Genomic DNA, 26347 nt, shown 5'->3' with positions numbered 1-26347 from the left:
GATCTTCCTATCAATAAATATGTTTTGGTGGGGTTATTTTGTGGATATTGCTTCCTCAAATTGTGTGTGTGTATATATATATATATATATATATTTGTGTCGTTACTAATTATTATTTTAACACACCAACACACCAAAATAATAATTAGTAACGACACAAATATATATATATATATATATACACACGCACAATTTGAGGAAGCAAATTATTATTATTTTGGTGTGTTGGTGTGTTATATTTTTCATTGTTGTTGTTATTTTGTTGTTGCTAAACTGGCAAAATGACCATTCCGAAATATAACAATTTCCTATCAATATATTTGGATAAACCCAGTTGGCATTAGGATTGTTTTTAACAATCCCTTATGTGGATATTGCTTCCTCAAATTGTGTGTGTGTGTATATATATTCGTGTTGTTACTAATTATTGTTTTGGTGTGTTGGTGTGTTATGTTTTTCATTGTTGTTGTAATTGAATGATTGTTAATTACTAATAGTATTGCTCCTGTAACATTTCTCGTTAGTGTTCTTGTCCTTCTGTTTTCCATATATATGTGTGTGTGTGTGTGTGTGTATATATATATACATACATACATATACACACACACATATATATCTGTATGCATGTAAATATTTAAATATATAGGTATGTATATAAATATTTATATAATGAGCATAAATATGGCTATGCGGTTAAGTTTGCTTCCCAACCACTTGGTTTTGGGTTCAGTCCCATTCTATGGCAAGTGTCTTCTGCTATAACACTGGGCTGGCCAAAGCCCTATGAGGGGACTTGATAGATGGAAATTGAAAGAAACCAGTTATGCATGTGTGTGTCTGTATTCTTGTCTTGTCGTTGCTCTACAGCTGTATATGAGGTCACAAGTAGTGTTCTTCATGTCTGGTCATGGGGAGATGTTACTTCTCTTGGAAACAGGTGGGGGTTGGCACGAGGGAGGGCATCTGGCCATAGAAAATCTGCTTCAACAAATTTTGTCTGACCCATGCAAACATGGGCAAATGAATGTCAAAATGATGATGACGATGATGTAAATATAATATATATACATACATATACATATACATATATATATATATATATAATATATATATATCAATGTAAATAATATATGTACACACACATGTTTAATCCTATCTTGCTTACTATAAATATATATATATATATATACATACATATATGTAAAAATATATATATATGTCTGTGTATATACAGGGTGTCCCAAAGGTCACTGATGGGTTTCAGTTTTTAATAACTTCCTTACCTTTCCAAATAAATGCATGAAATTTTGGTACAATATAAAGGACATAATGGAAATTAATATGCACAAGTCAAAGTTTGCAACACCACTAGATCAAATATGAAAAATGATGTTGCTTAAATGGCAGCCATTTTTGGCTTTGCACACCCGTGCTCTTTCCAAAACTTGCACCGTAACACCATCAAGAGTTTCAGACCCGACTTCTCTGATTTCTCTATTGATGTTCTTCAGTTGCACCAGGGTCTCTGGGTTGTTGACGTAAACCCTCTCTTTCATGTATCCATGACTGAGACATTTTTGTGCCCAGCCGTTCAAAGGCCTCACCCATGGTTCCAGCAAGATGGGGCAACTGCTCACACCACAAGAGAAACAATGCAGTTGCTACAGCAGTGATTTGGAGAGAGAATAATCTCCTGCTACGGCAATGCCAACTGGCCTTCACGTTCCCCAGACTTCACTAGCCCGGATTTTTTCTTGTGAGGATACCTGAAAGAAAGGGTTTATGTCAACAAACCGGAAACCCCGGTGCAGCGGAAGAACATAAACAGAGAAATCAGAGAAGTGGGGCCTGAAACTCTTGAGGGTGTTATGGAGCAAGTTTTGGAAAGGGTATGAGCATGCGAAACCGAAAATGGCTGCTGTTTAAGCGACTTCATTTTTCATATGTGATGTAGGGGTGTTGCAAAGTTTGACTTGTGCATATTAATTTCCATTATGTCCTTTATATTGCAGCAAAATTTCGTGCGTTTACTTGCAAAGTTAAGGAAGTTATTAAAAATTGAAGCCCACCTGTGACTTTTGGGACATGCTGTTTGGTCCTCAACCTACTTCATGAACGCAAAACTGTTAGTGATGACATAACTGCCCTTTCAAGTTGTGTAGGGTCCATGATAGATCACTAGCCACTAAACCCTTTTCTGTTTTCTCTCCCTCTTTATTTCTGTGTTCCTTTCTGTTGAAGAGCATAGGCTTGAAGCATAAAAGACTTCCTCACTTCCTGAGCGTTAAACTAATACATCTGTTTGTTATTTACACACCCATCTTCGTCTTTTGTTTTGTTTTTTTTTTTTGTAAATTCTCACTATATATATAAATATATATATATATATATAAAGTCATCCCATAAGTTATGTTCGATTTTTTGAATGAAGAAAACAAGTGATCAAATGTTATATTTAATTGAAATTTAATTATCAATGTACTTTCCCTGATTATCTATGACTTCCTTCCATCTATTTACAAGCATTTTAATCAACGTAAAACTCTTTTGGTTTCAAAGCGAAGAACTCTGAAATGTCAGTTTCAATCTCCTCCTGGCTTTTGAAAGTTATGTCCCCCAAATGATTTTGTAAACTATGAAACAAATGGTACTCTGAAGGTCGGGAGAATAAGGTGGATGAGGAATTTTTTCCCAACCAAGCTCTTCGATCTTCTGTGATGTGATCTTTGCAGTGTGGGGTCATGCATTGTCCTGATGAAACATTACTCCTTTTCAATTCACTAAAGTGGGCTTATTTTTCTTCAAAGCCTGGTTCAAATGCTCTAATTGCTGACAGTAGACTTGAGCATTGATTGTTGCATTAGGTCGTAACAATTCAAAGTGAATTACTCCTTTGCAATCCCACCAGATAGAGAGAAGAACCTTTTTTTCCATGAAGTTCCCTTCTTGGAGCAAGGTCAGGAGAATAATGTGGATGAAGAATTTTTTTCCATGAAGTTCCCTTCTTGGTTGTAGTTGAGCTTTTTCCCTTTTACCAAGTCACTGTTTACGATATTTAACATTTCAATAGAAGATCCATTTTACTTCACCAGTCACAAGTCTATCCAAAAAGGGTAAAATGAGTTCACGAGAATGGAAAGAATAGCAGATGTCAACTCGGGGTTTGTGGTTGCTTTCGGACAATACACGAGGCACCCATTTTCCAAGTTTAGGAACCTTTCCAAGTTGTTGAAAATGATGATGAACAGTTGTATTGTTTGAACTAAGCTTTATTGCCAATTCTTCAGGATTTTCTGAAAGTAATGTCTCAAGGAGTTTATCATCAAACTCAACTGGACGTCCTGTTCGATCTTCATCTTCAAGGCTGAAATCTTGACTTCTGAATTTTGCAAACCATTTTCTGCAAGTTCTTTCATTCAAGCATTCTTTCCCATAAACTGAGTGTATGTTTCGAGTCACTTTGGCTGCAGAGTTTCCTTTTTTGTACTCATAAAGCATTATGTGCCTCAAATGCTCTTTGGATACTTCTATGTTAGAAGGGGTTTTAATCAAATTTTAATTCTATTATTCTGTAAAATAATATTTAATTAGTTTAAATGTACACAAATGCATAAAAATAATTTTTAATTCCATTAGACATTCTAAAATAGCATTAAATTTCATTCAATTTTAAAAAAGGTAAAATCTGACAGAACTTATGGGATGACCTGATATATATATACATACACATACACACATACACAGTAATACTATACATAAAATATTGATGTCACTATAATAATGATAATGATAATAATAATAAATTGTTTTGTTGTAATCATTTATTTTAATCACTTTCAGGCTCTAAGTTCTTTAGAAAAGAAATTTCACAACAAAGACAATTGTTTTCAGACTCGTCTTTTGTCAATCAGGTGAGACTCTTTCCTATTCATTTTGTTATGTGTGAATAAATGAAATTTTCTGCTTATTCACTTTTGTTGATGGTCCTCACATCCCTACTAATGATACATCTCACATATTACGGCTTCTCTATGCTTTGTAGTCAGTAACTGTTTCATTAAAGTCCTTAGTCATGTATGAGCTACTTTCAGTTTCAGTTGACCCTATCCAGTCACAAGGCTTCGATTAGCCCTAGGCTCTAGTAGAAGACACTTGCCCAAGGTGCCATGCAGTGGGACTGAACCCAGAACAATGTGGTCAGGAAGCAAACTCCTTACCACACAGCCATGCCTGTGCCTATCTAGAACTTCTTTCCACTGTCCGAGAACCAAGTTCAATTTGGGATGAAACCGTTTCTCATTTCACTTATCATGCCAAATAGCTCTCAACCATAGTCATTGCTCAGTTCTGGTGTGTGTTAGTGTTGTTACATCCACATGCTGTTTGGCCCTCAACCTGCTTCATGAACGCAAAACCGTTAGTGATGACACAACTGCCCTTTCAAGTAGTGTAGGGTCCCTTTATTGGGTATGTATTCTTTTTCGATGAACTCAGAGACAGAAGATTCGGCTGAGTAGGTAAATTTTCCATATCATTTATTTTGAGTTAAGTTACATGTCCTGTCTCTCCTTGCCACGGTGACCATTGCTTTGCAACCATGTTACTTTGTATTGTTTTAATAATTATCAATATCTGGTGGATTATTAGATTAATGGATTAATAAGAATTATGTATATTTTTTTTATTCATAGACCTGCTGATGAATTGTGTTTTCAACTGGATGAGAATGTGAAAGAGATTTATAGCACTATCAGCCTTTCAAACACATTAACAAACCCTATTGCGTACAAGGTATGTATGTACAGGTGTAATCCAGAGACTGGAAATCTCTTTTTTCTAATTTGTTATACCAAATCCAATTAGGGTGGTGAGTTGGCACAATTGTTAGCACCTCAGGCAAAATGCTCAACAGTATTTCGTCTGTCTTTTCAAATTCCACCAAGGTCATCTTCACCTTTCTTCCTTTTGGGGTGGGGGTCAATAAAATAAATAGCAATTTATTACTGGGGTTGATGTAATCAACTTGCCCCCTCCCCCACCAAAAAAAATCTGGCCTTGTACCAGAATCTGAAACCAGTATTAAATCTTGTTGATTGGTATCATATATGCTATTTATCTGATGGTATGATATGAATAAATAAAATTTTCTTGTTCAGTTTTGTTGAGGTCATTACATCCCTTCTAACGAGATATCTGACTTACTAACACCTGTATGTTTTGTATTCAACAACTGTTTCATTAAAACTCTCTTAATATCAGCTCTTTAGTAACGCACACCTGATATTTAAGAATATTTTAAATATGGCTTATTTGATGTGTTTTTTTTTTTGGAATATTTACTTATTTATTTGATTATTTCTGATTTCAGGTGAAAACAACATCTCCAGAGAAGTTTCGAGTACGGCCCAGCGGTGGTGTGGTCAGACCTGGCTCTCCTGTTACGGTCAATGTTCATATTCAGCCAGGTTTGTAACATTTACATATGATCTTAATAACAGGGTTGGTCAAATGACAAAAGCCTATGCCCTTCACAGGCCCTCGGAGACTGGTGGTGGGGGTGGGGGTGGGGGTCAGTACTGTTAAGGTTTGAACATCTTTAACCCTTACTCTATCAAATGTAATGCTTATTTATTCGTGTTGTCTTGAATTAATCCGGTATTATCTTGTAGCTTTGAGATTTCAATGATGTAATAGTTTGTTTTTAGAATGACATTGTAGTGTGGGTGTGAAAGGTGGGATCTTGCCAGTTTGAACATAAAACAGCTGGAACATTTTGGTGTGGGGGAAACCAGTTTAAACACCAAAGTGTTAAGTGTGGATGTCTGCAGAAAAAATATGTCAACTTCGAGGGAATTACAAAGAGTTGCTACTTAGAAGAAGGTTTGGGTTGTTAGTTGTTAATTTCTTACAAATAATTATTCTTTTATCTTTACTAACTGAAATGTCCAGTTGTTAAGAAGCTAGTATCCAGTTGTTAAATTAGTGACCAGTTAAGAAGCAAATATCCAGTGGTTAGTCTGGTGTTTATTAAATATAATTGACCGCCATATATGCAATTGGTGAGGTGTGTTTAAGTAATATAATTGACCATATATGTCGTTAGTGAGGTGTCTTCAGTAATGTCATTGGTCATCATTTCACATCCCTTTTTTGATTCTTGCATGGGTTAGATGGATCTTTCTCTTGCAGACAACAGCTGATTCCTCTTACTCCTACTTTTTCTCTCAACTCATTTGTGTTCTTTCATTCATAAACACTAATACTTCACATCCAGTGGAACATGCAGACTTCATTCCTTTCCAGCCTTTGCACATCTTTTGCATTTAATGCTCAATTTTCACTCCAATGCATCAACAGACTTTGTACTCATGAATCGTACTATTTACTCTTCTTTTAAAAAGAGAACCTTTTTGTTGCCAGCAGAAGCGTTTGCTCTTTCAACAACTTTCATACTCTGTTTTCTATGTTTTGGGGAAAACTTACCTGCACTGCTAATTAGCAACACCTTGGTGATGGATGATGCTACTTATCTCCAATTTATGTTGAGTGATACAGTATTCACCAGTTTCCACAACCAGCTCTTTGTTCTGTACCCTGGTGAGAACAGAGTCTACCTAGGTGGCATGTTTGGAGGGGATTCATTGGTTTCCTGAAGTTGTAATTGGTTAGGTTCATATGGCATCACAGAACTCCAAGAATCTTAATCCTGCTTCATCCCATGTGCCATCTTTAGTGAAATAAAGGAGTATATTTGATATCATCATCATCATCGTTTAACGTTAGTTTTCCATGCTAGCATGGGTTGGATGGTTCAATTGGGGTCTGGGAAGCCAAGAGGCTGCACTAGGCTCCAATCTTGATCTGGCAGAGTTTCTACAGCTGGATGCCCTTCCTAACACCAACCACCCCGTGAGTGTAGTGGGTGCTTTTTACGTGCCACCGGCACAAAAGCCAGTCAAGGCAGTGCTAGCATTGGCCACATTCGGATATGATGTAATATAATAATTATTGGTTTGTTTCATAAAATAGTTTTTTTTCTTTTGCAGGTTTTGAAAACAAAATCCAGTCTGATAAGTTCCTGGTACGAGCAATGGAAGTAACTGATGAAAGCAAAGATGTAGCAGAGCTGTGGAAGACGGTTCAAAGAGAATCTATTATGGAACACAGGTACGTTAGATCCTTTCCCCTGATGACTGTTGGAATTACAGCTAAGCTAGAATTCTTCAGGTAATCTGTTCTAATTACAGGTTATTATCATTGCTGTTTAGCCCCAAATCGAGCCTGATTTAGTAGACCTATGATCAAAAGTAATCCACCCATGACCATCTCTTTATTTTCTTGAGGTTTCTGTGTCTAGAAGTTCGTACTGTGTTTTCTGATACTGATTGGAGAAGTCTTTGGAGCACGATCTTGGCCGGAACCTTCCTTGCAATAAACAGAAATGCAATATTCTGGTGATTGGGACAAAGAGATCTGGCGTAGTGGTTAAGAGCGCGGGCTACTAACCCCAAGATTCCAAGTTCGATTCCAGGTAGTAACCTGAATAATAATAATCATCATCGTCATCATCATCATCATCGTTTAACGTCTGTTCTCCATGCTAGCATGGGTTGGACGGTTCGACCGGGGATCTGGGAAGCCAGAAGGCTGCACCAGGCTCCGGTCTTATCTGGCAACGTTTCTACAGCTGGATGCCCTTCCTAACGCCAACCACTCCGTGAGTGTAGTGGGTGCTCTTTATGTGCCACCAACACAGATGCCTGACTAGGCTGGCGAACAGCCACGCTCGGATGGTGTTTTTTACGTGTTTTTTATGTGCCACCGGCACGAAGGCCAGGCGAGGCTGGCACAGCCACGATAGGATGGTGTTTGTTACGTGCCACCAGCACGGAGGCCAGTCGATGCGGTACTGGCTACAGCCACGTTCTGATGGTTTTCTTATGTGCCACCAGCACTGGTACCACAAAACTACAAATTCCATTGATGTTGATCGATTTTGATTTGATTCATTGAAAAATACCTTAGGAATGAGAACCCAGGTTCGAAAATTCTCCAAGACACCTGATGGAGGCTGGAGGGTATATCAGCCGAAACGTTGTGTTCACAACAAACAAGATGAAGACAAATATCCGTCAAATGTAAATAATGTACATAAATCCTCATCTCTTAAATATGGAACTGTATAATCTTTTTAGTGTATAACATCTGATTCCACTGATGTAGGGATGAGGAACTGTTGCAGGGAGATAACTCTCTTGTAAGCAGGACCCGCATGTTACAGTGCTTCTCTCTTCATCGGCAGGCTATGAACAACAGGAGGGTTACAAGCAGGTGGGAAGATACCTACATAACTGCACTAGATGCATTACATTAGCCCGTATATATCTTAATCCACGGGGGTTCACCTACTCAATTTATTACCCTTTCTCTATGTATATATATATATCATCATCATCATCATCAATATTTCAAAGTCCACTTTTTCATGCTTGTATGGGTGAAAATGGTTATTTGTTGACACAGATTTCCTATGGCTGGATGCCGTTCCTTTTACCAACCCTCTCCAGTTTCCAAGTGGGGTAATATTTCTCCATGGCCACATGTGTTTGCACAGAAGTTTGGAAACAGATGATGCCACTTGTGTAGTGTTTACAACTATCATGTGATGTCAAGACATGGAGAAACTCTCTCTCTCTCACATACGCACACACACGACAGGCTTCTTTCAGTTTCCATGTAGCAAAGCTACTCACTAAGCTTTGGTTAACCCAGGGCTATAATAGAAGACATCCAAGGGATGATGCTTGTCACACTGCAAGAGTGAACTTGAAACCACATGGTTGGAAAGCAAACTTCTTAAACCACCCAGCCATAATTGCACTGTACATCATCATCATCATCACCATCACCATCACCATCATCATTTAACGTCCGCTTTCCATACTGGCATGGGTTGGACGGTTTGACTGAGGACTGGTGGGCCAGAAGGCTGCATCAGGCTCAATCTGATCTGGCACAGCTTCTACAGCTGGATGCCTTTCCTAATACCAACCACTCCAAGTGTGTAGTGGGTGCTTTTACGTGCCACCGGCACGGGGGCCAGTCAGGCGGTTCTGGCAACGACCATGCTGAAGAGGTTTTTATGTGTTACCTGCACAGAAGCAAGTCCAGTGGTACTGGCAACGACCACACTTGAATGTTGTTTTTCACGTGCCACCGGCACGGGAGCCAATCCGTGGCCCTGGCAACGATCACGATCAGATGTGCTTTTAACGTTCCTTGGGCACGAGTGCCAATCAGGCGGATCTGTCATCGGCCACGTCACACACCAATAAATACAAAGGCAGACGTACATTCAATTGGGATGGGCAGAAATAAACTCATTCCCATACTCACTCGAAGACAGTGGATTTTATTTTATGAGGAGCAAAATTTTATTTTACGATTAGTAAGCAATTCTGATGTTGCAATTCTTCATTTTGCAGATTACGTTGTATTATAAATTCTGAACCGGTTTGTTCCAGACCAGCCAACGACATCACAACTTTAACAGAAAAGGTTCGTACAACGACTTTCTTTTACTCTCTCCTCTCTCTCTGCTTCACTCTCTCTCTCCCCCTCCCTCCTCTGAAACCTCATGCGTTGCATTGACCAAGGGAGGTAACTCTAGTCTTGCCTATCTTAATATACGATGTGTTCGTAAATTATCTTTACAACTTAAAAAATTTATTCTATCGAAGTTAAGATCCATCAATATATATATATATAAAGTCGTTGACTCAGATTTGATGTTTGTTCTCTTATCAATGTTTTTTTTTTTTATCTCTGTCTCAGTTACATTTGAGCACTTCTTTTTTGCAGTCTTATAAACCCTTTTGTCTCCATAAAAAGACACAAAAATGATTACTATTTCGTATATATATATCCCATTAACCTACTTATTACAAATTGTCTTTGTAACTTTACACAAATATATTTTCATATGTTTCTATTTCAATCCTGTGTTTTGGGGTTGCTTGGCTGAGATTTAGCATTGATCACAAAATAGTTTCTTTGTTATTCCAACACTGAAAATAAGACCAACCATTACTATTGTTTGGCGAAATTTGTTCAGGTCATTTTTTATTAATTCATATCAAATTGTCTTGACTACTACCTGTAGCTGTCAGCAAGTAAACTATTTAGTCTTGACTTCACTCTTGTAATGACTAAATTAGGATTAACCCTTTAGTGTTCAGATTACTCTGTTAAACGTAATATTTTTTTTACTAATATTGTTTTGAATTAATCATGCATTATCTTATAGCTTTGAGGTTTCAATAATGTGATTGTTTATTTATAGAATGTCAGTGCAGGGTAGGTGTGAGAGGCTAGATATCGCCAGTTTGAATATAAAACATACAGAATATTTGGTCCGGATATGGCCGGTTTAAACACTAAAGGGTTAAATGATACCTACATGTTTATAGTGTGGTACACGTGTGGAAGTGACAAAAGTTGGGTATCCATATATCACCACATGTACACACACACACTCACACACATGCACATACACATCAACACAACTTAGTTAAATAACTTATCAAGGAAATTGTTTTATAAATATGAATTTTGAGAATTTTTATTACAAATTTTTCTGAACTTATTAAAAAGTTCAGCTTCAGTTTGAATGAAATTTAAAATTATATTTTAAGCATAATGTCATACTTAACACTTTTGCGATACATAATACTGTTATACATACATTTAATATTATACACAAGGCAGACATTAAACAATAATGATGACATAATGTCATACATATTGATAATGTTGTACATATTAGTAATTAATATCCGTAGTAATTTTATATAAGATCTATTTTATATAACATAAGCACAACATTGTCGACTTAAAAAACCTGAAGAACATTATACATAGTAATAGCAATATATTTTACTTTAATGTTGTATATAACAATGGATCATTTTAATAGCGTGATCGTTACCAATGTCGCCTTACTGGCACCTGTGCCGGTGGCATGTGTAAAAAGATTTGAGCAAGGTCATTGCCAGTACCGCCTGACTGGTCCCCATGCTGTGGTACGTAAAAGGGCACCATCCGAGCGTGATCGTTACCAACGTTGCCTTACTGGCACCTGTGCCATGTGATAAAAGATTCGAGCGAGGTCATTGCCAGTACTGCCTGACTGGCCCCTGTGCCAGTGGCACGTAAAAAGCACCCACTACACTCTTGGAGTGGTTGGCGCTAGGAAGGGCATCCAGCTGTAGAAACTCTGCCAGATCAGATTGGAGTCTGGCGCAGCCATCTGATCCACCAGCCCTCAGTCAAAATCGTCCAACCCATGCTAGCATGGAAAACGGACGTTAAACGACAAAGATGATGATGATGATAGGCTTGGAATGTTATGCCAGTATTCTGAATTGTGTTGATGTTGCGGTAAGCCTTATTGCAAGAAGTAGGATCTACGCACTTAACCTACTGACCTCTCTTAGCCCACACATTTCTCATCAACCCATTAGAATTTAAACTGGCCACATCCAGCCTAAATATTCTATTTTATGTTTGGACTGGCCAGATCCAGCCTCTCACACCTATCATACAATGTTATTCTGAAAATAAACAATCACATCATTGAAATCTCAGAGCTATGAGATAATTCACGGTAGAATAAAAATGAGGGAAATAAATTACATTTAACAAAGCAAACTGAATACTCAAGGCTTAAACATAATTAATTATTATTATTATTATTATTGTTGTCTTGTCTTTGTGCAGGTGGAAGTGCTCCAGTCGGCCGTCAGTCGGATCGAGAGACGCCAGCAGCATGTCATCTTACTCCAGCTTGTTTTCCTCCTCGTCGTCATCCTTGCCATAGTTTCCGACTACTGGCAGTCCCTGTCTGCACCCCAAGATCACAAGTCCAAGTACTGTCCAGCTCAGTGATCCCTGTCTCATGAATCGTCCGTCATTGGCTCCCTTTTTAGCTGTTCACAGCGGTTGTTGATGCATCAACGACCTCCTCGATATTGTTAACCCTCCCTCGCCATCCCGCTCCCCACCTTTTTCAATTAATTTATTAGCTGAGTAACGACCTCCAGGGTAAGTCGTCAATCACACTGGTTTTGCTGAGGAACAACCCATGACAATTGTGGAACAGATTTGGCAGAACCGGTAGAGCTTCAGACAAAACAGTCTTGTGGTATTTAGTTATGGGCCTTTACGTTCTGAGTTCAAATCCCTTGAAGACCAACTTTGCCTTTTGTCCTTCTGGGGTCTGATAAAATAAAGTACAACTTAAGAACTGGGTTCCTTTTAATTAATTATTTCCCCATCCCCAAAATTTCTGGCTTTTGTCTATGCTAGAAATTATCAATTAATTAATTAATTAAGATAATTATTTTGATTTCGTATATGATTTAGGAATGGTTTACTGTTTACTATAGCTTCATCAATACCCTGTCATTGGAAAAGATGTTCAAGATAGATTAATTATGCATTCTAGAAAGATCTCACATCCCTATGGTATTTCATCTTCCTCACATTTCTAATTTTGCACTCTCGCATGCACACACACACACACACACACACACACACACACATATGTATATATATATACATCGGTGCATGCATGCATAGTTGTGTCTAAATGGGCATCAATACATGTATAAATTCACAAGTGTATGTATATACTTGTATAAATATATCCATATGTACACAAATTCATTATATATATATATATATATATATAATAATAATAATAATAATAGTAATAATAATAATATGAGGGAATATTATTCCAAACTTACAGGGAAAAATTCAGATTAGAAATACTAAATCAAATTTCACAAAATATAAATATATGTGTGTATGTGTATGTATATCAACACACACACACATACACACTTATATGCCTACACATGCATACATACATGTACACATCAACACAAGGCTGTGATAAGAGCTGTCTGTAGGGTCCACTTTCCATGGAACTTCAGAGGGAAGAGATTCATTGTGAACTAGTTAGGAGTTGGGGGGGGGATTGGGTTTTCTTCCTTCAATTAGCAGCAGTAGCAGTAGGATTTGTCATTGTTATTACCCAGGTTAGTCACCTGAATGTTTAAAGCTAATCCAAATGTAGTCATCAGATTAAGTGGCAGCGTATGAGGATTTTGGTCCTCAGATGAAATGTTAGGAGTAAATTAAGGAATTCAGTTCTATATTTGAGAGATGAGGAATTGTGTACGTTATTTACATTATTTGCGTTTGACGGATATTTGTCCTCATCCTGTTTGTTGTTAACCACGGGGATATGGCGTAGTGGTTAAGAGCGTGGGCTACTAATCCCAAGATTCTGAGTTTGATTCCAGGCAGTGACCTGAATAATAATATTAATAATAATAATGACATTGGAAAAAGTACCTTGGGAATGAGAACCCAGATTTGAAATTTCCCCAAGACACCTGATGAAGGATGGAGAGTATATCAGCTGAAATGTTGTGTTAACAACAAACAAGATGAGGACAAATATGTGTCAAATGTAAATAATGTAAATTAAGGAGTTTAGTCATCAAGTGGTGAGAGTACTGGGAAGTGTAGTCACAAAACGAAGTAGTGCTGTTAGTAGTCTTGTTGTCAGATGAAGTGATGGGAGTACCAAGGAGTTTAGCCATGAAACAAAGTAAGTATTAGGGAGTTTAGTTGTTAAATGAAGAGATGGAAACACTTGGGGAATTTAGTTATGAGATGATGTGGTGGGAATTCTAGGAAGATCACTCATTGGATGAATAGGGAGTTTAATGTGATGGAAGAAAGAGTTTGTGAAACAAATGTGATACTCCTGATTTCTTAAAACTGAATCATTAAATTGAAAGCAATGTGTTGGCTTCACTTAAGGGGATGCAAAGTTTTACCCTCCACCTAAGAACTGCAGATTGGTTAATTGGTTAACATGCTGAGCTGGACATAACCATTACAATGGGGCTGGCATTTTGGTCATCTTAGACACTTTGGTTTGAGGTATATTTCTCTCTTGCTTACAAACCATATGGTTCTGGGTTCAGTCCCATTGCATGGCATCTTGGGCAAGAGTCTTCTACTATAGCCTCAGGCCGATCAGAGCCTTGTGAGTGGATTTCGTAGACGGAAACTGAAAGAAGCCTGTCATATATGTGTGTGTGTGTGTGTGTCCCAACATCGCTTGACAACTGATGTTGGTGTGTTTATGTCCCCGTAACTTAGCAGTTTGGAAAAAGAGACCGATAGAATAAGTACTAGGCTTACAAAAATTAAGTTTTGGGGGTTGATTTGCTTGACTAAAGGCAGTGCTCCAGTATGGCTGCAGTCAAAATGGCTGCAGTCAAAATGACTGAAACAAGTAAAAGAATATATATATATATATATGTATGTATATGTTATTAATATCACCTAAAGAAGGCATTTCTTTTCCACTCACCAAGGTGAATGGAGTTCTGGTCAGGTGGAATTGATGTCATCAGACCATACCCCTCTCTCTCTCTCTTTCTCTCTCTCTCTACGTATATATATATATAAGTGAATACCTCTATTTGGATCCACGGCAAGGTTGGGAGCCATTATTTGTGACAGAAATGAAGTAACTAGCTCACTGAAAGCTTCTTTAGAAATTTCTGGAATAAACCTCTTAGTTATCAATTGAACAATTCCAAATAAAAATCTACCAAGATACGTAATGGTACACCAGTTCTCATTTTACCACACACACACACACACACACACGCGCGCACAGGCATGGATGCATGTTTGTGTATATGTGTAAATATCTATGTACACCATTCTGCATATATGACAGACTGGGAGTCCACTACATGACCAACCATGCTGGTAAGCTTCAAATGAAAGAGGTATTGCTCCAACAACCAGAATCATCAGAGGAATGTCTAAGAACAGAGACACGAAACTCTGCATAATGGTATGCTGTTAGTTGGAACTGTAAAAACTATAAAATAAATATTTACTCTTAGCTGAAAGTATTGAGTTCTTTTTTTTTGTTGTTTAGTTTGTTCCTAGTATTACCATGTACATAACTACACTTACTAACTCACTACTAACTCTGTATGTATGTATGTATGTATGTATGTATATATATGTGTGTGTGTGTGTGTGTATGAATATATGTATGTGTAACTATATACATATATAAATATATACATACATTCGGGGCCGTGGCACGTAAAATACTCCAATGCGACCGTACGACAGGCACCCATGCCAACCCCCTTTGCTTGTGAAGACATGTTGGGGCAAGCGAAATCGAAATCGAATTGAACCAGCCAGGATCCCTGGTCTGGTGGTACGTAAAAAGCACTATCCGACTCGTGGCCGTGGCACGTAAAATACTCCAATGCGACCGTACGACAGGCACCCTTGCCAACCCCCTTTGCTCGTGAAGACATGTTGGGGCAAGCGAAATCGAAATCGAATTGAACCAGCCAGGATCCCTGGTCTGGTGGTACGTAAAAAGCACTATCCGACTCGTGGCCGATGCCAGCACCGCCTCGACTGGCTTCCGTGCCGGTGGCACATAAAATACACCAATCTGACCGTGGCCGTTGCCAGCCCCGCCTGGCACCTGTGCAGGTGGCACGTAAAAAGCACCCACTACACTCACGGAGTGGTTGGCGTTAGGAAGGGCATCCAGCTGTAGAAACATTGCCAAATTAGACTGGAGCCTGGTGCAGCCTTCTGGCTTCCCAGAACCCCGGTCGAACCGTCCAACCCATGCTAGCATGGAGAACGGACGTTAAACGACGATGATGATGATGATGATCACTGTGACCAACCAGGCTATCAGATGTTGCTACACATCACTGGTCACAATGCGCTTCACATTGTTTTAGCCTTCAAATGACACCACCCCGCTAGCTAAGCGAGCAGGCCAAAATAAATATATACATACATATATATATATATATATATATATATATATGTAAAACAATTAAGATTCAAATGAATATGGTACTTAACTTAGATGCACCAGAATTCTTTATGGTATTAACCATAAAATTATGTGGGGTGATTATAACCAAGAAAAAAGCAATATATATATATATATACATGCTTGCATATATATATAGAGATAGATGTATTGTAAGAATGTGCCAGTGATAAAAGTAGATCAAGGAAAACTTGGGTAAAATTTAAATCAGGTTTAGAATCTTAGGGGGTCTCTCAGGTGAGATGGTAAAGTGTGGGAACTCAATCAGCTGTTTTGTAAGGGTGAACTTCTCTGACCAGGACTGTATGGTAACAGTGTCTATAAAACTAATGATACACACACACATACGCATGCACACACACACACAGAGTTTCTTTCACTCTCACATCTTATTAGATATATTCTCACATGTAATATGCTGTAAAGAATTTTTTTTTTAGCAAATGCCGCATAGATGAAATAGCACAAGTGAACAGCTAAATGAACTATGTTTTTTTTTTTGTTTTTTTGTTTCTATTTGTACAGCAAGACTTGCATGAATTTCGACTTTGTGTGTGTTCAACGTCCACCTCGTCTCCAGTCTAGAGTGCTTTAGAGATATCCACCCCCACCCCTGGCCACCATCGCCGCCAACGCCACCACGCCATGGCAACGTACTAGAATGAAATATAAGTAAGTTTTATTGAAGAACAAGACCAATAAATAATAATAATAATAATAATAATAATAATATAATAAAGGAAAACAATAAAAAATACAAAAAATATGACAGGAAATCAAAATGTGAAAAGAAAAACATTGAATACTTGAGATTTTAATGCCTTATAGTGCAGTGAAAATGTTGTGAGGGTACATGTGTGTCTATATATATATATATATATATATATATGTACACGTGTGTGTATATATATAATATTTGTCGGTTAATGCAAGTATGTATGTGTATACTGATGTAAAATATTTAAATATTTAGTTCAGTTAGAAAACTGACTCCTCTCCACCCGTTCACCCACCCACCCAACCAACACCCAGGTCTGGTTATCCTCCGCCGCCCCCCCACTTCGTCCTCACCATAATATTATATTCCTCACCTCTACAACATGTTTATATAGAACGGTGTATCATGGGTGCGAAAGGTGTAGAATCTGCCCACTTTATTAACGGAAAAGGTATTTTAATAGAAACACGACAAACTAAAAGATGGCAGAGGAGAAGAAGATGTTTTATTAAAAGTGTTTTCCAAAACCGCATCAATGATATTTATATAAATAAATATTTTCTGATCAGAATTTTTGTTTTTTTGTTTTCTTTTCTCCTTTGTTGTTTTTGCTCTCTAACACATGTACCAAACATCATGTTTTAATTTTTGTTATTAGCCAGCTGTCCGGACCCAGTGGCACGTAAAAAGCACCATTCGAGCGTGGTTGTTGCCAGTGCCACCTGACTGGCCCCTGTGACGGTGACATGTAAAAAGCACTATTTGAGCATGGCCGATGCCAGTACTGCCTGACTGGCCCCCATGCCGGTGGCATGTAAAAAGTACCATTCAAGCATGGCTGATGCCAGTGCCGCCTGATTGGCCTCTGTGCCGGTGGCACGTAAAAAGCACCATTCAAGCGTGGCTGATACCAGTACCACCTGACTGGGTCCTGTGCTGGTGGCATATAAAAAGCATCCACTACACTCTTGGAGTGCTTGGTGTTAGGAAGGGCATCCAACTGTAGAAACATTGCCAGATCAGATTGGAGCCTGGTGCAGCCTTCTGGCTCACCAGTCTTCAGCCAAATCGTCCAACCCATGCCAGCATGGAAAGCAGACATTAAACGACGATGATGAGCTTTGAAGATGGTGAACTGGCAGAAATGCTCCTATGCTGGACAAAATACTTGACAGTATTACTTTTGGCTTTTTACATCGTGTGTTCAAATTCTGCCTAGGTTGACTTGTCTTTCATTGTTTCAGCAGGGTCGACAAAAAAAAAAAGTAGCAGTCAAGTACATGGATTGATGCACTTGACTTAAAATTTCAGGCTTTGTGTCACTAGCATAGAGAGGGAAGGGAAGGGAATGTCGGTCTACCCCAGGTGGCACCACTTTGGGATCTTCTGTAGGCAATGTATATTTTTGTGGGAGCCCAGTGGGGTAGCAAACTTAAGGGCCACACACTCTAGCTATGCTAATGCTTTGTGTCTATATTTAAAATTTCAGGCTTTGTGTCACTAGCTTAGAGAGTGCAGGGAAGTTGGGGAGCCAGTCTGCTCCAGGTGGCACCACTTTTGGGTCTGCTGTAGGTAATATATATTTTTTGTGAGGGCCCAGCAGGGTGGGTAGCAAACTTAAAGGCCACCTCGGGTAGCATGCTCTCTAGCTATGCTAGTGCTTTGTGCCTATATTAGTAAGGTTTATTAGCCTGGCAGAAGCATTACCGTGCTGGACGAAATGCTTAGCTGCTCTTTTTCTGACTCTTAATGTTCTGAGTTCAAATTCTCCCAAAGTCATCTTTGTCTTGCATTTTTACAGCATTAATTAAAGAGCATTACGATCAGTGTGATTGGCTTAACCCTTCCATATAAAATTGCTGGCTTTGTATCAAAATTTAAAACTTTTATTAGCCTTGTGTTGCATTCTTCAGTTTCGGCCCAAGAAAACTAAACAACTTCATGGGTCAGCAACCACTGAAAGGCCGTGATTGCAGATTTAACAAATGACTGACAGCAACCTCTGTGAGAAAAACAAAAACTAATCTTTGACAAACTGTATTCAGTGGCAGACAGAATCCATTGGGACAAACTGTAACCACGGAGATAGACTGAAACCACTGATATAGTAACCACGGGTACAGACAAAACCATTGACAGACTTTAGGCCTGAAACAGACTCTAAGCTCTCTGACTGTAGCCTCAGAGACAATTCTGAGACAGACAGTAGCTATGGTAACCACTGACGAAATGCAGCCCCTGGGTCTGATGTGTAACCTTTGGCAGATTTTACTGGCGAGAGAGAGAGAGAGAGAGAGACTGACAGAGATGGCTCTACAACGATTGATAGACAATAACAACTTAAGTGATGTGAGGTAGATTTTAACCAATGATTGCTCGTTATCGCTGAAAGAAATAGAGTAACCTCTTTCAGGTAGATGAAGTAACCACTGACAAATCGTGACCAGAGACAAACTGTAAATACTGAGAGAGAGCGAGAGGATAAGAGTTAAGAGACACAGACTAATCACTAAGGTTAACAGTCAACAGTTAATAACCACTTAGCTGTAATTGTTAAAAAGCTGAACTTTAACCAAACCCAGTTATTTCTGCTCCGTATTTGTAATCTAAATGTGCTTGAATGACATTTCATATCTTCAGAAGCACACAAATAACTAACCCCACTCCGTCCATTTACACAGACTAAAACATTAACTGGAGATTAATTACTCTGTAAATCAAACTGAAGTTGTCTGTGTATGGCAGGTTTGGTAGCCTTCAACTAACACTATCTCCTCCGAGACCCTGCGGCACAAGTTGACCAAAATTGAGAGTATGATAGAAGAAGGCTTGCTCTTCATTCCGTAGAAGATAAAATTCAAATCGGACCATGTTAACACCAAAAATTATTTACATCAAAAAGGTGCTTTTTTTTTCTATGAAAATCCCTATTTTTTACGATTTTTTGACTGCTATGTCGCCACTTTTCGGTGTATTTCAACCAGAAACATTTTTCACTTTAAGAGAATAACAAGCTACATAATGCAAAATTTTTACTTTTCAAAAATTCCAATTCTAAAGGATCGAAACAAACCCAAGCAACACCGGGCGATACTGCTAGTCACTCTATAAACCACAAAACATCAGTTTTACTTCAACTCATATTTTATCAACTCAAATTTTAATTCAGTGAAATTATTGACTGAATATCTGACAATTCTTTTGATGTGATGAATATATAATTTATTTAGAGTTCTGATTTTGCTAAACAAGGATCTACTTAAATTGTAATCTCAATGAGAGCTTGCTGTCACACAGACGGTGATAAGCTGGCTGTCGAGATCTACTGGTGAACGTGTGAGAACTAATTTTGCCATAATTTATGTCTCTTGAGAAAACATTTCACTGATCTGCAATATATAATAAATCCAGTCAGGGTTTATGGATAATGTGTTGATAAACAGTCTTAATTCTGTTGAAATCTTTGCACTTTATTGACCAGGATCCAGTCAGACACACAGTTGTGGACATAATACAAATAGCTTTAAGGTGGCGAGCTGGTAGAAACGTTAGCATGCTGGGCGAAATGCTTAGCGGTATTTCGTCTGTCTTTACATTCTGAGTTCAAATTCCATCGAGGTCGATTCTGCCTTTCATCTTTTTAGGGTTGATAAATTAAGTGCCAGTTGCATACTGTGGTCGATCTAATCAACTGGCCCCCGTTCCCCCAAAATTTCGGGCCTTGTGTCTAGAGTAGAAAAGAATATTCTTTAAAGGTGGCAAGCTGGCAGAAACGTTAGCACACCTGGCGAAATGCTTAGCGGTATTTCGTCCGCCGCTGCGTTCTGAGTTCAAATTCTGCCGAGGTCGACTTTGCCTTTCATCCTTTTGGGGTCGATAAATTAAGTACCAGTTATGCACTGGGGTCAATATAATTGACTTAATCCGTTTGTCTGTCCTTGTTTGTCCCCTCTGTGTTTAGCCCTTTGTGGGTAGTAAAGAAATAGGTATTTTGTCTGTCTTTACATTCTGAGTTCAAATTCCACAGAGGTTGACTTTGCCTTTCATCCTTTTGGGGTCGATAAATTAAGTGCCAGTTGCATACTGGGGTCAATCTAAATGACTGGCCCCCCACCCCCAAAATTTCGGACCTTGTGCCTAGAGTAGAAAAGAATAGAAATAGCTTCAAGGTGGGTTGTTGGCTGAATCGTTAGCACATTGCACAAAATGCATAGCAGCATTTTGTCTGTCTCTACATCCTGAGTTCAAACCCCACCACAGTCACCTTTGCTTTCATCTTTTTGGAGGTCAATAAAATAAGTACAAGTTGAACACTGGGTTGATGTAACTGACTTACCCCCTCCTTCAAAGTTGCTGGCCTTGTGCCAAAATTTGAAACCTATTAGAAATCGTTTTAAGGCAGTGAGCCAAAGGAACCCATTGGGACGTGGGGCAAACGTTGAGTGACATTGCTTCTGGCTCTTTGTCTTCTGGGTTCAAATACTGCTGAGGACAACTTTACCTTTCATTCTTTTGGTAGGGTGACAAAATAAAATACCAGTTGAACACTGGGCTGTTGTAATCGACTGCCCTGCCCCTCAAAGCTGCTAACCTTGAACCAAAATAAGAAAGGATTTTAGAAAGAGCTTCCATCCTGTTTTTTCATGACAACTACATTTCCAACTCCATTTTCTTTGGCTGTTTTGAAATATATTTCTCTTTTATTGTTGTTGATGTTGTTGTTTAGCTCAAGAACAAACTTAGATCGCTGGCGTTACAACCATGACCATCTCATAGTTTGTTTTTTTTATATCTCAGACTACATTCATCATCATCATCATCATTTAACGTCCGCTTTCCAAGCTAGCATGGGTTGGACGATTTGATTGAGGTCTGGCAAACCAGATGGCTGCACCAGGCTCCAATCTTGATCTGGCAGAGATTCTACAGCTGGATGCCCTTCCTAATGCCAAAACATTGTGGGGAATATTCTCAAGATGGTAAGGTATGAGTTGTCTGCTATTTCTATCAGGTCGAGCAACAACAAGTAGGTTTCTTCTTTCTCAGTCATAGAACAAATTGCTAAAACACCTGGAAGTGGTGTCTGTGTGTCTCTCATCAAAGTTCTTTGCTGTGAATGCAGTCACTTTCCTAAGGACTCATGATCTCACGGCTGAAATCTAGATTTCAAACATAAGGCTACACAACCACACTTACTTCTGGAGTGGTGGAATCAATTAAATCGATCTCAGTATTCGACTGGTATTTGTGTCATCAGTCCGCACAAAAGAAATCCCTTTAAACTTGCTAAAATAATATTCGAGATGCCTTTGAATTACATAATCTTTTATGTGGGCACCAAAATCTTTTGGTGCTTAGGGCCTCGATGGGTCTTTAACCGGCCCCAGCCATGTTCATTTCTAAAGCCAGCCTGTTCTTTAGCTATTTCTATGAGGAATGGTTTCAAACGGTCTATGATGATAACTGAAAGAACTTTATCGCTACAGTATCATCTGAAGGAGATTTGGCTGCTATTTTTTTTTTAGTAGGCTGAGTAACCACGTAGAGCAGAGATCCACGACAAACGAGCCGCGTTCTACGAGTAGGACACCGGGGGTTTCAAACATTTTGTCAAAAAATTTCAATTTTAATGTATTTGGGGGTCATGGAGCACTTGATAGTCTTTTGTGTCCCGATTTGTTTACATTTTGATTGGCTGTGTGGTTACGAAGCTAGCTTTGCAACCACATAGTTTCGCGTTCAATCCCACTGCGCGATCAAAGCCCGGATTGGTGAGTGAATTTGGTAGACGGGAATTGTGTAGAAGCACGTGGTATATGTGTATGTGTGTGTGTGTGTGTGTGTGTGTTTGCCTGTGTGTGTGTGCACGTATGCTTGTGTGTGTATGTATGTATGCGTGCATGTGTCTTTGGATTTGCGCTTCTCCCCCCCCCCCATATCGCTTGGCAACCACTGTCGGTTTGTTTACGTTTCCCGTAACTTTTGTGATTCGTCAAAAGACGCCGATAGAATAAATACTAGATTTAAAAACAAATACGTTGCTCGATTTGTTCGACTAAACCCTTCAAGGCAGAGCCACAGCATGGCCGCAGTCCAATGAGTAAAACATCAAAAAATAAATAAAAAGATAGACTTTGTCAGTAATAGAAATGGCGGACATATTTTTATTTAAACGATAAAACATAATTACGGCTCACAATTAATTAGAAATAAGTTTAATGAAAAGTGAGTTTAATAGTGGCTGTGTGGTAAGTAGCTTGCTAACCAACGACATGGTTCCAGGTTCAGTCCCACTGCGTGGCACCTTGGGCAAGTGTCTTCTGCTATGGCCCCGGGCCGACCAATGCCTTGTGAGTGGATTTGGTAGATGGAAACTGAAAGAAGCCTGTCGTATATATGTATATATATGTATATATATATATATATATGTGTGTGTGTGTGTTTGTGTGTCTGTGTTTGTCCCCCTAGCATTGCTTGACAACCGATGCTGGTGTGTTTACGTCCCCGTCACTTAGCGGTTCGACAAAAGATACCGATAGAATAAGTACTGGGCTTACAAAAGAATAAGTCCCGGGGTCGATTTGCTCGACGTAAGGCGGTGCTCCAGCATGGCCGCAGTCAAATGACTGAAACAAGTAAAAGAGTAAAGAGTAATCAAAATGAAATTATTGATTTTTTTTTTTTAACACATCTACAATTTTGTGGTTGTTTTTGTCGATGTTCAGGTGATACGTAGTCTGCATTCGAACCCCTGCACAATGGCTGTGAAAGGCCCCCGCCAAAATATCAAGGATTAAATCCCCTTCTTATCTCAGATGTCCTAACAATGACATGTTCACACACGGAGCATATTATTTCCCCTATTTCTGATCTCACACATCGAATGACAACCGCAGATGGAAGGCAAAAACCAGCCAACGTTGAAGTGTTTTCGAAATACCTAATTGCTAATGGACGGGTTTGTTCTTGACTGTCACTGATAAAACGGGGTTAAACTGCACCCCCCCCCCCACCACACACACACACACACTTACAAATACACACGCAGAAGACTGTTGTTTCTCGAGTCTCAGTCAGCCCTGATCGAGCTGACCCCCATAGTCAAAGCCGTTTCAGCTGAGACCATCCTGTATTGCATTTTCAAGTCTAGTGTACCAATCCAAAGTATCTAATATACCCTTCCTTAGGTTTCTTTTTAAAAATAAAGACGACCTGACCTGGGTGTAATTTGAAGAGTACTTAGATGCTATTATGAAGGTGTTGGAAAAGGTGGCGAGTTGGCAGAAACGTTAAGCTTAGCGGCATTTCGTCTGTCTTTACGTTCTGGGTTCAAATTCCGTCGAGGTCGATTTTACCTTTCATCTTTTCGGGGTCGATAAATTAAGTACCAGTTGCGTACTGGGGTTGACCTAATCGACTGGCCCCTTCTCCAAAATTTCGGGCCTTGTGCCTAGAATAGAGCAGATTACTAAGGTGTTGAAAAGCCAGACAGCTGTTAGAACTGTTACTACGTTGGACCAAATGCTCAGCGGTATTTCATCAGTCGCTATGTCCTGAGTTCAAATTCCACCGAGGTCAACTTTGCCTTTCATCCTTTCGAGATCGATAAATTAAGTACCAGTTGCGTACTGGGGTCGATCTAATCGACTGACCCCTTCCCCACAAAATTTCAGGCCTTGTGTCAAGAGTAGAACAGATTAAGTACCAGTTGCGTACTGCGATCGAGTAATGTACGTAGCCCCACTCCCAAAATTGCTGGCCTTGTGCTAAAATTTGAAACCAATATTAACACGCTGAGTAATGCAGCAAGCTGGCAGAATCGTTGGCATGCCGGATAAAATACTCAGCGGCATTTCTTCCGGTTTTACTCTCTGAATTCAAATACTGCCGGGGTCGACTTTACTTTTGAAATACGTACCAGTTGTGTGCTGGGGTCGAAGCAGTCGACTACCCCTCCTCCTCTTCTGTCTATAGTAGAAAGGATTATTATCAGGTTGAACACCCATGTAGTACTCCCTCGGCTCCCAAGAAGAATACACACGCGCGCAAATGTATTGTATGCAATAAAACCTCCATAAATTATAAACCCCTAAACAATATTCCCGGGTCCTCCTGGGCGACCGCAGTCGAGTAGAGTCCCAGTCACTCCACACCATCTCAGCGAGATACCTCCTTAACGGGTCTATGTGGCACGTGGTCGACCAACACAAGCCATTAATCCAGCTTCTGTCGCTAATAACAAATATATATATATATATATAATATATATATATATATATATATATATATATATATATATATATATATATATATATATACATACATACATCCGAACGCTATGATGAACCGTTAGCTCCTGCACGCATTTTTTTCTCTCCTTGTTTCTCTCCTTGTTTCTTTTCTGTGTATCTTTCTGTCGAAGAGCGTAGGCTCGAAACGTAAAAGACTTGTTTTATTTCTATTCCTGAGCGCCTGCCTTCGTCTTTTGTTTATTTTCGTAAACCTTCCCATATATATATGGCAGAATCGTTAGCACGTTGGGCAAAATGCATAGCGGCATTTCGTCCGTTTTTACGTTCTGAGTTCAAATTTCGCCGAGGTCAATTTTTGTCTTTCCATCCTTTCGGGGGTCGATGAAATAAAAATACCAGATGAGGACTGGGGGTCATTGTAATCGACTTATCCCCTGCCCACAAAAATTCTGGCCTTGTACCAAAATTTGAAACCAATATTACTGCGTTTCGCGACCTGGCACGAAACGCTTTGATTCTGCTGCCAACATGAGATCCCTGAGATCCCTGTATTTTCTCTTCTTAATCTCTCTGGCTCAATAGAAAGAAATCCGTTAATGCCCTGATCTTCTTCGATGTTTTATGATCTTAAGCTTCTCATCTGACTTCTGTGTTCTTAAGGAAAGATCAAAACCAAAGTACTTCTTCACACTTTTTAGAACCAACCTGTAAAAACACCCAAAACAGTCTGTAAGATTAGTCACACTTTAGCTCCAAATCTACCCGACCGGGTAGATTTGGTGCCATGGCTACCTAAATATTGGTTGTAGGAAATAATGTATTTAAGTATTTCGTTTAATATTGTATTATTGCCTTTAAAGTAACAACAGCGATGACGTCAGCGACGACGACGACCACCACCACCACCATCACCACCACCATTACCACCACCAGCACCACCAAACACCAGCACCACCACCACCACAACCACCATCACCACCACCATTACCACCACCAGCACCACCAAACACCAGCACCACCACCAGCACCACCACCACCATCACCACCACCACCACCACCACCACCACCATCACCATCACCACCACCATTACCACCACCAGCACCACCAAACACCACCACCACCACTACCACCACCAACACCACCATCAAACACCACCACCACCACTGACAGCACCGCCATTACTACAAAACCAATAATTCCAGTGCCATCACATAATCGCCAACACCCCTTTCAGTATATTCGCCAGTGACCCTAACAACCCCGTCAACACTGTCACCAGTAATAACAAAAAAATCAACAATAATATTTACTGGTAATCTCTGACCCCTTCTTTCTCTTTTCCCTCTCCCTTCTTGACACCCCACCGTCTCTCTCTCTCTCTCTTCTTTGTGCCTTTTCTT

The 26347-nt window shown here is 39.3% G+C and overlaps 1 protein-coding gene and 1 long non-coding RNA gene across 5 annotated transcripts in view; one reads left to right on the top strand and one right to left on the bottom strand.

Moving 5' to 3' along the window:
* The window catches only part of LOC115218465 (motile sperm domain-containing protein 2), a 109061-nt gene extending 96754 nt beyond the window's left edge, over positions 1-12307 (top strand). For all 4 annotated transcript variants that reach the window (XM_036508464.1, XM_029788297.2, XM_029788295.2 and 1 more), the window contains 6 exons: positions 3841-3911; positions 4692-4791; positions 5369-5465; positions 7047-7167; positions 9486-9558; positions 11779-12307. In XM_036508464.1, the coding sequence (XP_036364357.1) occupies positions 3841-3911; positions 4692-4791; positions 5369-5465; positions 7047-7167; positions 9486-9558; positions 11779-11946 (630 nt within the window). In that variant the 3' untranslated portion in view covers positions 11947-12307. The remainder of the gene's footprint in view (positions 1-3840; positions 3912-4691; positions 4792-5368; positions 5466-7046; positions 7168-9485; positions 9559-11778) is intronic.
* Positions 12308-12622: 315 nt separating this feature from the next.
* The window catches only part of LOC118765843, a 19024-nt gene continuing 5299 nt past the window's right edge, over positions 12623-26347 (bottom strand). Inside the window, exon 2 of the long non-coding RNA XR_005001739.1 lies at positions 12623-12692. This is a non-coding gene — a long non-coding RNA (uncharacterized LOC118765843). The remainder of the gene's footprint in view (positions 12693-26347) is intronic.

The sequence above is a fragment of the Octopus sinensis genome, linkage group LG13 (assembly GCF_006345805.1).
Source record: "Octopus sinensis linkage group LG13, ASM634580v1, whole genome shotgun sequence".
In the NCBI taxonomy this organism is placed as follows: domain Eukaryota; kingdom Metazoa; phylum Mollusca; class Cephalopoda; order Octopoda; family Octopodidae; genus Octopus; species Octopus sinensis.
Note: the sequence above shows the minus strand (reverse complement) of the source record. Positions and strands in the feature narration are given on the sequence as shown.